The 12,844-nt window shown below is 35.5% G+C and overlaps 1 protein-coding gene across 3 annotated transcripts in view; it reads right to left on the bottom strand.

Moving 5' to 3' along the window:
• Positions 1–12,844, bottom strand: part of PALS1 (protein associated with LIN7 1, MAGUK p55 family member) — a 96,042-nt gene that overhangs the window by 13,986 nt on the left and 69,212 nt on the right. For all 3 annotated transcript variants that reach the window (XM_011283287.3, XM_011283288.3, XM_045060091.1), the window contains exons 8-10: positions 5,912–6,095; positions 1,900–1,971; positions 1,477–1,548 (exon numbers count right to left, since the gene is read on the bottom strand). In XM_011283287.3, coding sequence (XP_011281589.1) covers positions 1,477–1,548; positions 1,900–1,971; positions 5,912–6,095 — 328 coding nt within the window. The remainder of the gene's footprint in view (positions 1–1,476; positions 1,549–1,899; positions 1,972–5,911; positions 6,096–12,844) is intronic.

Below are 12,844 nucleotides of genomic sequence, written 5' to 3'. Positions count from 1 at the left end.
CCCTGACGGGGAAAGAGCACCAGATATATGGTCACACTTGGCTGTAAGTTCCACGGGGTCAGGCAATCATTTTAGTCTTGCCAGTGCTTTGCACAGAGTGCAGAGTAGGAACCCAAACTGTCTAGATTCGAGCTCAACTATATATGCTTTAAGAACTAAAGCAGATTTTTAATATTTGAACTTCAGTTTGTTAATCTGTAATCTCAAGGAATTTATTGTGAGGCCTAAATGGATGAAAGTATCTAAAGTATATAGTTACTACCCCTGGAATAGAATGGTTATTATAAATGATAGTTATTATTGTAGAAGTATAATTCCTGCCTTTCCCAAAATACTTTACACTCTGAAAAATCTGAGTTCTTCCTTCTAACGTGTACAATCAGACTGTGGCAGCATTTTTATTTATAAAGACTTAGTTTATAGATCTGTAAGCTTCAGATATGTAGGTTTTCTATAATAGCTATTAGAGCTGAACCAATTTAGTATGTTTCAAAAGATGCAGAAACATATATTACTTACCCAAATATAGAGCAAAGGATTAAAAATTCAATAAATCTTAATGACATAGTGATTTAATTAGCATTATGGATATTTATTTTGGAAAAAATTTTTATTAAAGTAGACTGAATCTCTTTTAAATAGAATTTTTCAATAACCTATAATATTTTATTTTTGTGTTTAATTTATGCTACCTAAAAAAAAAACAAACTCAAGATATTGAGAGAATAATAAGCCTTATAAATTGTATAAGAAGTTAAGGAGTGCCTTTGCTTTATTATTTGGCTTGTTTCTGACATGAAGCAAAGCAGGGGGAGAAAATTCTAATGCACGTTAAGGACCAATGAAGAAGGTAATGAAAAGCAGTAAATGAGGTTGGGTTTATAAAAATTGGATGTGGAAACTGCCGAACTAAGGTAGTTGGTGCCTAATAGAGAGGCAACAGCCATCACTCAGGTCCAGCAGACTGCTGTCACTTGTGAACACAAACCCTGTGTTACTAGAGCCTTTGATGTGTAGAGAAGCTACACTTAAAATTTTTTTTTTAAATCTTAGTAATAAAACAAAACAAAAACACTCTCCTTTTGTGCCTGACTCAGCCAACAGGTAGCAGGCTCTGTGGAAGGGTTGTCTTGGTGACATGAGTTACTGTAAACAAAATACTCATTTGGAGGCATGTATTAATTTTGCAAAGAATTTAAGTAGGAAAAACAGGAATCTATCAAACACTACATAATGCTAAACTGTACTTTAATTTTTATGCCAGTTTTTCTCTAAACTCAAAACACTGCATTACTCATTGGATTCCAAAAGAAAATAATTTCTGCCAAACGACTTTCTTAAGCACATATGTTACATTAAGAAGCAAAATAGGACTAATAGTATAACTCCCTAAAAATAGCAGTTTAATTTCTTTCAAGTGTTAGATATAGACCTCTTTGAGATGTAAATCCAGCTATATCTTAGAGGAGAACTCACCATCATTTTTATTTGCATTATATAAAACCTTTTTCCTCTTCTTTTTATTCTTCTTTGCACACCATAGTTTTCCTGTTGAACAATCAGAAACAACTATAAATGTGGTACTTGTTTCCTTGAACAAAGCTATGTATTTCAAATTGAAGAACTGAAATAGTTTTCCATTGAAATTTATAAACACATATTACATTGTTCACAGAACTATTTTTCAGGGAAACAGTTACAATTTTCCATTAGTCTCACATCACAGACACTTTTTAATACTTAAATCTTGTCCTTCATTTAGAGTCCTAAGATAATCAGTTTTGCTGCTCATATCACTCTTACCATGAATACATCTTTCTTGACAGTTCTAACTGATTTAAACAGTTCAGATGGAGACCCAAGAAACCTCTCATTAATGTCAAATATTAAGTGTCCAACCTGATTTTTCTGGCTCCTTATCTTCCTCTATGGTTTGCTTCATAGCTTCCCTTTGCTGCTGAAAGCTTTTCCCTTAGTAGCAGAAAGAAAATAATTAGTATAATTAAATTAGTATAATTTAAGACAAAAGAATAGAAGGGTTTTTGTTTTTTTAATCAAGGAGAAAACACCAGAAGTAACTCTTCACTTATATTCCTTTTTTTGGTTATGGTAACCTTCTTTTAATACAAACATATAAACCACAAAAGAAACAAACAGGCAACAATAATACAATCCATTATAAGATGTTTCTAATATGTCAAACACTAATGTTGGACTATGATCAAATGTAAATTAGAGGGTACATTATTTAATGGTAAGACACGTATTTTAAAAAGTTCTTGTGAATTCCCCTCTGTGGTCTCAGTCTAAGAGATGGATTGTGACAAATAGTTTTCCTTTTCACTCTCTTTTCCTCAACATGCAATTTTCAACAAAACTTAAAAGTTGTATTCTCTGTATTCTAGCACACAGTAATGTTTTATGACTAAAAGTATTAACTGGCCTCTTTTCAGCATTATTGTTATCAGTAATAATTACTGATATTTATACATTATAACTGTTTGATTCTTTGGTTCAAGGTTTCTGTGAGTAGGATCAACATTTATTTGCTTTTCAAAGAACCTTCCAGGCCTTACCTCCCTACCCACTATCCAGTGGTTCTTAGTAATTAAACCAGTTACTATTTATTTCCCTTTCTCATATACAAACAAATGAAAAAACAAAAAATTAGACACAGAAATAACTGGATGGATTCAATCATAAGATATAAATATGTTCTAGAGATTACTGGGTTAACTCCCAAAGAATAGATCGTACTTACTTGACACAAAATTTTATCCAAAACAGAGTCTTTTTAATTTTTCAATTTAACCAACAAGTAGCATTTGGAAAAGGTTTTTCTGAGGGGAGGATCACCATAAAGTAAACTAAAATAGTAGTAGATACCATTTGTTTCCAGTGACGATTTCTTATCAGGCCCCAATTGACAGATTTTTATGCATAACACTGATGTTTTTATGAAGCATTATTTTCTGAATTTACAGGTGAGGTAGCTACACCTCAATGAAATTAAATGATTTACTGAAGATTCAAAAGGAGCAGAATTAGGATTCAAATTCCTATCTCTTACTCTCTAAGACAGTGCTCTTTTCATGGTACTATGAAACCATAACATTTTATTTCCTCTTTTTTATTTTTTTTTATTTAAAAAAAATTTTTTTTTTTCAACGTTTATTTATTTTTGGGACAGAGAGAGACAGAGCATGAATGGGGGAGGGGCAGAGAGAGAGGGAGACACAGAATCGGAAACAGGCTCCAGGCTCGGAGCCATCAGCCCAGAGCCTGACGCGGGGCTCGAACTCACGGACCGCGAGATCGTGACCTGGCTGAAGTCGGACGCTTAACCGACTGTGCCACCCAGGCGCCCCTTATTTCCTCTTTTTTATGTTTTCCTCCCTTCAATGGAATTGACTGCTCTTTCTTCTCAATAACTAATAATGTATAATGAGATCAGTTTAATTTTAGATCATGTAGTAAAGAATCTGTGATACATATGGAAGACACCAGGCTATGTGCTGAGGGTACAAAGACATGAAACTCAGTCTAGTTGGCAGAATACATTCCCTTTTAAATCTTCCTGCCATCATATGAGAATATGTCAGCTATAATTATAAGCCTCCAAATGTTTAAAGTATTAAGTTTCAGCCTCACTATCAACCAATCCTAGGACATGTTTTACTAGAATATAGTATCTTATAATAGAAGATAAATAATAAACCAGTGTTAGAAAATTTAATAGTTCAATTTTTACAAAGCTTTCATTAAGCATTTACTATGTAGAAAGTACTACGTTGGATCTTGGTTCTGGATCATTTAAAATTATCTCAAATTAAAGAAATTAATTCCAGGAGGTCACTTTACAAAATAATATGTGAACATTCACCATTTGAATTTAAGATACTACTCAATGTATTCCCTTGCATTTATTCTTCTTAATCCCTTTTTCTTCACATATACATATATACATATATATGTTTTAATCATTTTTTTACTTCCACCTTTCAGCTACCAATGATACAAATAAATGAAAAACATTTCATTCTAAGTTTTTCCTTTTAGAATTAAGATTTTAATATAGGCGGCTTTCAAAGTTTTTGATTTTCATCTTGTTTTCAGAGATCTACCTTAAAATCAAATGTATTTTTTTTTGAAAGATAAAAGTGGTTTTACTTAAAAAACTTGGACTAGAGTTCAACTTTTTAAATTTTTATATCTAGTTCTTTTTTTTTTTGTTTCAAGCCAAGGATTCTTGGAAATCAATAAGCAAATTCCATCTATGTTGGCATAATCTGCAGAACTCAGTGTATTTCATAAGAACAAAAGCAAAACCATTAATACTGAGTCTGATACGCTCAAGAAGCATTAAAGATAACCAGGTTATCTTCAGGAGCTATACAGACTGCATTCCTAGTAAAAACAAGTAACTATGGTGATGGAAAATTTTAGAGCACTAAAATTTTAAAGTAAAAAAGAAATAAATATAAGTATCTGATGTTAACAGATTTAGAAAAAATAAGGAGCAAAATAATTTTGATCAGTTACATATTAAAATGTTTAAAAGCATTATAGTCATGTACTTCTATGGCACATTTTTATAGTACATATGGATGTAGACTGTTGTTATGACAGCAGACATTAATGGAAGGTAGACAATATGACTTCTTAAGAAGTCTTCTAACAAAACCATCATCAAACTCAAACTAAGGTGGGTTCATTTATTTGTCCTATAAAAAAAACCTTACAAATGAGATCACTGAAATCTCCTTGGTGCATCTCTATACTTTTAGAAACTCAATACAATCAGTCAATATACTCTAGTTCTAAATATTTATGGGCTAAGGCTGGCATGATGAGAAGATATCAAATTGATATTTGGCACGAGCACTAAGTAGAACATGATGGCTGCTCAATACCGCAGGATTTCTAGAGGAACATCTCATGTCTGTTACTGTGAAGAATCAAGGGTGTAGCATCATCCCCTGAAGTCAATATAAGAAGCCCATTCCTCATTCCTTGAAATATGACTGAGTATAGACAAAATCTGTTTTCAGCTTTTGGCTTTTAAAGCAGACGGTTTGTGGCCTTCTGTGGTTTTATACACATAGACTCAACTGCATGAAAAAGTAACTACATCTGTTTTTAAAGGACATGAAAAAGTGAGTTCTTCTCTGTAAAGCCTTATATTTTAAATATATTTTTTTTAAGTTTATTTGTTTTTAGAAAGAGTGAACAGGGGTGAGGCAGAGAGGGAGAGAGAGAGAATCCCAAGCAGGCTCCACACTGTCAGTGGCAGAGCCTGACATGGGGCTTGATCTCACAAACTGTGAGATCATGAACTGAGCCAAAACCAAGAGCCAGATGCTTGACTGACTGAGCCACCCAGATGCCCCAAAATGATTTTTTTTTAATTTTTAAAAAAATTTTTAAAATTTACATCTGAGTTAGTTAGCATATGGTACAACAATGATTTCAGGAGTAGATTCCTTAATGCCCCTTACACATTTAGCCCTTCCCCCCTCCCACAACCCTTCCAGTAACCCTCTGTTTGTTCTCCATATTTAAGTCTCTTATGTTTTGTTCCCCTCCCTGTTTTTATATTATTTTTGCTTCCCTTCCCTTTGTTCATCTGTTCTGTCTTAAAGTCCTCACATGAGTGAAGTCATAAGATATTTGTCTTTCTCTAATTTCGCTTAGCATAATACCCTCTAGTTCCATCCACATAGTTGCAAATGGCAAGATTTCATTCTTTTTTATTGCCGAGTAATACTCCATTGTGTGTGTGTGTGTGTGTGTGTGTGTGTGTACACACACACACATACCACATCTTTATCCATTCATCCATCGATGGACATTTGGGCTCTTTCCAAAATGTTCTTTTAAATATGTACTTTATACTATATTGTCTTTTTACCTGGAACAAGCCCAGCTAGAGGTTGATTATCTTCGTCCCCTTCTCTATAGGCTTGCCACCAATTTGGATCTTCTTGACTGATGACATGAAGTATATCGCCTTTTTGAAAAGATAGACCTAACTCTCGACACGGAACGTAAGGGTCATCTGAGGGGTCATAGTCAAAATGAGCTTTCACATGGATCTAAAAGATAAAAAGGGTAAAAATCAAAACAACGGTAATGATGAAATGGCAACACAAAATATTCAGCATAAATATAATCAAAATGTTACAATTTTATTAGTGCAAAGCAATTATGAGTTGAAAGAAGGGAGGTTTAGTTAAGTAACTGCGGTATTTTCTCAGGCTTGTTTTCTTCAGTTAAGTTCATCACTCTGTTGATTACAAACATGTACTAGAATACAAACAACAAACAAAAACTGTATAAAAGTATGCACAGGACTGCACTGTTAGCTGCTAACTGAGCCTGAAGTGCTAAGGGGCCTCAAAGGCTTGAGAGAAGCAGAAGGAATGTAACTGAGACCCTTTCCCCCTCTATTCCTGACCTTTGAAAACAATGACTCTGCAGTAAGGTATGTAATTTCTAAACCACTACTATCTAGAAATGTGGACTAAACCTCACCACATCTGTCACCTATGCAGGAGAGTGTCAGTTTCCCTGGTGCTGTTACCCTTCTTGAATACACTGTCAGTGCGACTGTGCCTTAAACTTCTCTCAGTGTTTCTTTTAAAAGGGATCTGTTTAGGTTCAGAAACAATCACACCCCAAACTGCTAAAATCACCTAAATCAAGTTTATAATAAATTCCTGTGTATTCTATTTGTAGGCTTTGAAATTTAACTAGTTGTACGGTTATAATTTTTGCTAACAATTTTTCTGCATATCAAAAAATGTGTTACACTTGCAGCATTAAAGGTAGGTAAGAATTCACATGAATCTTACTGAGAGCTAAGTTATTCCTATACTATTTCCTCCAATATACCTCTGTAAGATGTAACAAAGTTGTCTTAATTTTAATAAAGTAAAAAGAATTAATATTAATATTCTCTTTAACTTTCCATTATAATTTTTATCCAGCCTGGTTAAGTGACATGTGGCATTTCCAAAATCTGTAAGAAGTCCATTTTCATCTAATGAAATCCAGCACCTATATGCAGTGAGTGTTTCTGCCCCATAGAGGTTAAACTTCAGGTTTCAGCTCAATGAGCCAAGGAACTAATTGACAGCTTAAGAATTTTATTATTCGGAGTCCTTTTCTATCCAATTGTTATTGCCTTTTACATCCTCACCATAATGGAGGCCACCTATCATAAAAATAATACTGGTCTGCTTCAAGAATTGTTTTATGAAAGTACAGTATCTTTTTTCAGCTCCTAAAACACAAAATTGAGTATTTTCAATGATGATGGATATATGAAATTTGATAAAACACTTTCTAAGTGATAAAAATATATCTCTATCTATCTAATCCATCTCCCTCCATAAGGCATAACCAAGAATCCTCATGAAAGTAACAGCCTCTTTCAGAAATTATGCTTGAGGGTGTCTTAAATATTTTTATAATTTCAGAAAAATATTTTACTAACTACTATATATAGGAAATGAGAAAATCCAACTCCCAATATAAAACTGGCAATACTGAAATAAAGCAAATGATCCAGTTAAAAATGCAGAACTTACATAGCTAGTCTGCTTTTTGGGGGTTATCTTTTCATGGATGTACTCTGTAAGTTCAAATAGTACACAAAGTCATAAATGTATGGCTCAATGAATTCCACAAATGAAACATACCTGTATAACCAGCATGCAAATCAAGAACGAGAATATCACCAGCACGCGAGAAGCCCTGACTCCTGTACCTTTCGGTCACTAACCACTCTATGTCCTCCAAGGAAGGGCAAACATCATCCTGATTTCTAGAAGCACAGATTAGTTTTCCCGGTACTTTGCTTCATACAAATGGAATCACAACGTACACACTCTTGGATTAAATATGGTTAAGAGACCTCTTTCATTTGGACTGTGTTCTGCTGCATTCCAGCTAGAGAGTGCCCTAAAGAGCCTTACTGTTAATGTGAAAACAGAGTTTTAACACCTTGAAAACTCTGCCAGGTAAAACCAAAAATAAATTTTAGAAAGTTATACAAAAGTAGCAGAGAATCAAAACACTGTTGAGACTTTGATTAGAGATTATACATACAATTTATAACCTTGGCATAAAATGTAGGATAATCTAGAAGTCCCTGTCAACTATCCCTGTCAACCAACCTTCCAAAATCTGCTTAAATTGTTGCCTTTTTAGCCAAAGAGTCTTAGGAATCTAATTATGGAATCACAGGGATTATTTAAGGAGGTAGAGAGATTTTTGTTATCAGGCTTTTATTTTAGACATCTAGGGAGATCAGACTAATTTGGTCACCTGACTGACGATTTTATCAAATAGCTTTCTGAAAGCAATACAGAGCATGTTTTCAAAGTGTTCTGCTAAGATCACTTTCCTAGAATGTTTATCAAAATACTAAATTCTTATGCCACATCTCCGACTTTGACTCTGCATTTTAACTAGGTTCCTCGGATAACTGTTACACACATGCCATTTAAAATGTACCCTAGTGCCTGGGTGGCTCAGTCGGTTAAGCATCCAACATCAGCTCAGGTCATGATCTCATAGTTTGTGATTCGGGCCCTGTGTTGGGCTCTGCGCTGACAGCTCAGAGCCTGGAGCCTGCTTCAGATTCTGTCTCCCTCTTTCTCTGCACTTCCCCCGCTTGTGTGCTGTCTCTCTCAAAAATAAATAAATAAGCATTTAAAAAAAATGAATGAATGAATGAATGAATGAATGAATGAAAGAGAGAGAAAGAAAGAAAGAAAGAAAGAAAGAAAGAAAGAAAGAAAGAAAGAAAGGAAGGAAGGAAGGAAGAAATGTACCCTAAAATCTTAGGGAACTACTACCCTAAGGGAAACTAATTAGACCACTGTGGAGGCTGTATCTAGTTCAATGACCTTTGCCAAAGTCCAACAAAATCAGCCAGAGATGCTTTTCACTCCACTCCTGCCTTGGGGTCACCCCTTGACCATTCAGATTTAGCTGGTTTGGAATGGGGCCTCTCTTTGTGTAGGCTGAGAAAGAGTACAGAGGGGAAATGCTTTGCTTATGTGACAAGTTTATCTAGAGCTGTATACAATGTACCCTAAAATTAAGAGCAAAGCAAAAGAAAAAAAAAAAGCAAAGTTTTTTCACAACAGAGCTTGACCATTTGGTTGAGTTAAAGTCTGAGCATTGCCTTGCCATACTCTATGTGACTTCTATCCATATATTCTACCGATCAACTCTTATCAGTTGTAGAAGGTATCTCCATCCATCCATTTTTCCTCTCCAGCTCCTTTAGTGGCTATTTTTTTTTTTTTTTTTTTTTTTTTACCATACAAAGGAAAACAAAGCCTTTTTAAAATGGAGAGATGCTGACCCTTCTAGAAGACTCCAGGGTTTAACAATGCTGCAATATCAGTACAATGTATCTCATGATCAAAATATTGTTTGGTTTCAAAACAAAACAAACTCTTGTGTTTATATACAATTACCTTCCAGCCCAACATTTTTCTCTGGGCCTTTTCATAGTACCTGTAAACTATTCACATTCGAAGTCCTAATGATGGGGATATGGTAAAGAGATAACAATTCATCAATTTATTTACATCTTTCCTAAGGGAGTCCATGCTCCAAAATAATTTTTCTTTGTAATTTTTATTTCTGTATTTCTTATTATAGATTTATCTTGAAGTTTTAAAATTATTTGTGGAAGAGAAAAGAATGAAAGTCTATCTTCCTTTAGCTTTGGCCTAAACTCTACCCCTTGCTCACACTGTAAAATTAAGGGCAGCATCAAGAAAAGCCTTTCCAGTGTGTTATAACAGTTTCCAAATTCCTCCTCCAACCCTAGATTCCTCCTCCCGATGCCCACTCAAGGATTCTTTGTCTGCTTCCATATCTTATATGAGAAGCTTTGGGTATCTGTGGGACATCCAGAAGTTGTTTAATAGAAGGGAGACAGAAATATGAACCTTAGAATAACAGCAAACTTAACACAGCAATTGCCCTAACTTGAAAAGGGATGTCCATCTAATATACACTGAAATTTCATAAAAATCTTAAATTTTTAAAAAATGTTTATTCTTGAGAGAGAGAGACAGAGAGAGCAAGAGCGAGAGCATGCACGGGGGAGAGGCAGAGAGAGAAGGAGACACAGAATCCAAAGAAGACTCCAGGCTCTGAGCTGTCAGCACAGAGCCCGATGTAGGGCTCAAACTCACAAGCCGTGAGATCATGACCTGAGCTGAAGTCGGACGCTTAACCAATTGAGTCACCCAGGCGCCCCAGTATTCATAAAAATCTTACTGCATTATAAAATTCCAGATCCTCTTCCAAAGGAGAGAAAAAATTAAGATGAAAATTAGAGAATACATTTTATACTTCTTAACAGAAAAGTAAATACATTTGACAAAGGCAGTTCTCAACTCTTTAAAAACTGTGAACATCCTTAATCATTTTTTTTTAAACTATAGAATTTCTTGCAAACACATAATACATATAAACAGACTTCTCCCCTGACCTGCTCTCCCCACAGTAAATACAACTATAGCCCAGATCTCTCCTTAGAATTACAGACTGATACATTCAATTCTATGTACTCAGTATGTCCACATGAATGCCCTTCAACCTGGAAAATGGACCTCTTCATTTTTCTCCCGAAATCTATTTCCTCCAGACTTCCCTTTAGTAAGCAGAACCACTATCCACTCAGTGGGTTATTCAAGCATCCTTGCTTCCTCTTTTACTCTCTGCATTCTTTACAAGGTCTTGCCATCTCTACTTCTAGAACACCACCCGATCTATTTTCTCTATTGCCACTGCTATCATCCTAGTTTAAGCCATCATCATACTTTATAATGATTTCAGTTTCCTAAGTCTCCTTGCTTCCCTTACTGGCTCTACTAATCCAATTTCCACACAGCGGCCAGATGATTTTTTTTATGTGTATTTATTTTTGAGAGTGAGCATGAGTGGGGGTAGGGGCAAAAAGAGAGCAGAACAGAGGATCTGAAGTGGGCTCTGCACCGAAAGAAGAAAGCCTGACATGGACTCAAAGTCACAAACCATGAGATCATGACCTGAGCTGATGTAGGCCACTTAACCAACAGAGTCACCCAGGCGCCCCCAAAATTGTTTTATTTTTTAATTTTTTATTCTTATTTATTTAAATATATGTTTTAATGTTTATTTTTGAGAGAGCCAGAGACAGAGCACGAACAGGGGAAGGGCAGAAAGAGAGAGGGAGACAGAATCTGAAGCAGGCTCCAGGCTCTGAGCTGTCAGCACAGAGCTCGACATGGGGCTCAAAATCACGAGCTGTGAGACCATGACCTGAGCCGAAGTTGGACACTTAACCGACTGAGCCACCCAGGCACCCAAGAAATGTTTTTTTTTTTTAATACAAATCAGATCATGATACTAGATTTAATATCCAAACTTCCTGCTGTGGCCACAGAGATCTACTTGACCTGGTCCTACCTACCTTTCCAGCTTCATCTCTTTGAATCCTCTCCCCACTTTTCCACTCCCCCACTTTCCTCCACCTCCAAGGATTTCCAAATAGAAAGGTCTTCTGGCAATTAATAGGCCTAGCTTCATCTCTTCTTGCAGGTCTCAGCCTCATGTTGCCTCCACCCAGAGGACTTTCCTGACCACTTAATCCTATTTCTTTTTATTCTTCAGTGTTCAAGGCTGCTTATTTCCATTTTATCATTTACTACAAGCTATAGCTATTTTATATCATGTTAATTATTATCAACTCACTGCTTAGCATAGTGCCTAGTACACAAAAACAAGATTTTCACTGTAAGGAAAAAACTGGGGACCCCTAAGAATAGATTTCAATTATTAATACCATTTGGCTAGTGGCTAATTCTGTGTTTTGTATCCCTGACCTGTGATTTTTAGCATTCTCCTTTCCTAAGCCTATAAATTCCCCTTAAACCACATCTCTCTCCTATCCTCCCATCCCAATCCCCACAAATGAAGACTTCAGTCATGTTCCCAGTCTTCTTAAAGCTGTAAGTCTTCTGTAGGCAAAAGAGACCCTATGGCAATTTAAAACACTAATGTCTTTAGTATGCTTTTATTGTACTCAGAATCTAGTACCATTATTTATATAGCTACTAACAAGTTTTGTTTTTTTTAAGGTTTATTTACTTCTGAGACAGAAAGAGAGAGAGGGAGCACACACGAAGAGGGGAAGAGCAGCGAGCGAGCAAGCGAGAGAGAATCCTAAGCAGGCTCCGTGCTATCATTGCAGAGCCTGACGTAGGGCTCGAACTCACAAACCATGAGATCATGACCTGGGCCAAAATCAAGAGTTGGATGCTTAACCAACTGAGCCAGCCACCTAGGCGTCCCAGCTACTAAGACGTTAATTCATCTATAGTTACACTTTTCTATCATGGTATTCTAATTATTTTCTTTAGATTGGTAATAAACAGTAATGCAATATTTAGTGGCTTTGTGGGACATTACCTGTTATACTATACACTGTTAAAAGCATAATTTCTGGAATAAGCATAAGATTTAGTCCTTAGTCACTTATTAATAGTGGGCTTGGGCAATTAACTTGACCTAAGTTCTAGTTTCAATGCCTGTTGAAGGGGTTAAATAAAAATACCTGTATTTTTACAGGGATGCTGTGGGCATTAAATGAGGTAAAACCTATAAAAAACAATTAGTACCATACCTGGTACTGAGTGAGTAATCACAATAATAGCTAATATTTATTGGATAATCAATAATCTCTGAATTTTCTAGTACATATTCCATCACTAATAAGCATTGTGACCCCTCACATTTCAATTTATTTCTGTTAGATCAGAGCACTGGACTA

This window comes from Felis catus, chromosome B3, assembly GCF_018350175.1.
Source record: "Felis catus isolate Fca126 chromosome B3, F.catus_Fca126_mat1.0, whole genome shotgun sequence".
In the NCBI taxonomy this organism is placed as follows: Eukaryota; Metazoa; Chordata; class Mammalia; order Carnivora; family Felidae; genus Felis; species Felis catus.
The sequence above is the reverse complement of the archived record's forward strand: the minus strand, read 5'-3'. Positions and strand labels throughout refer to the sequence as shown.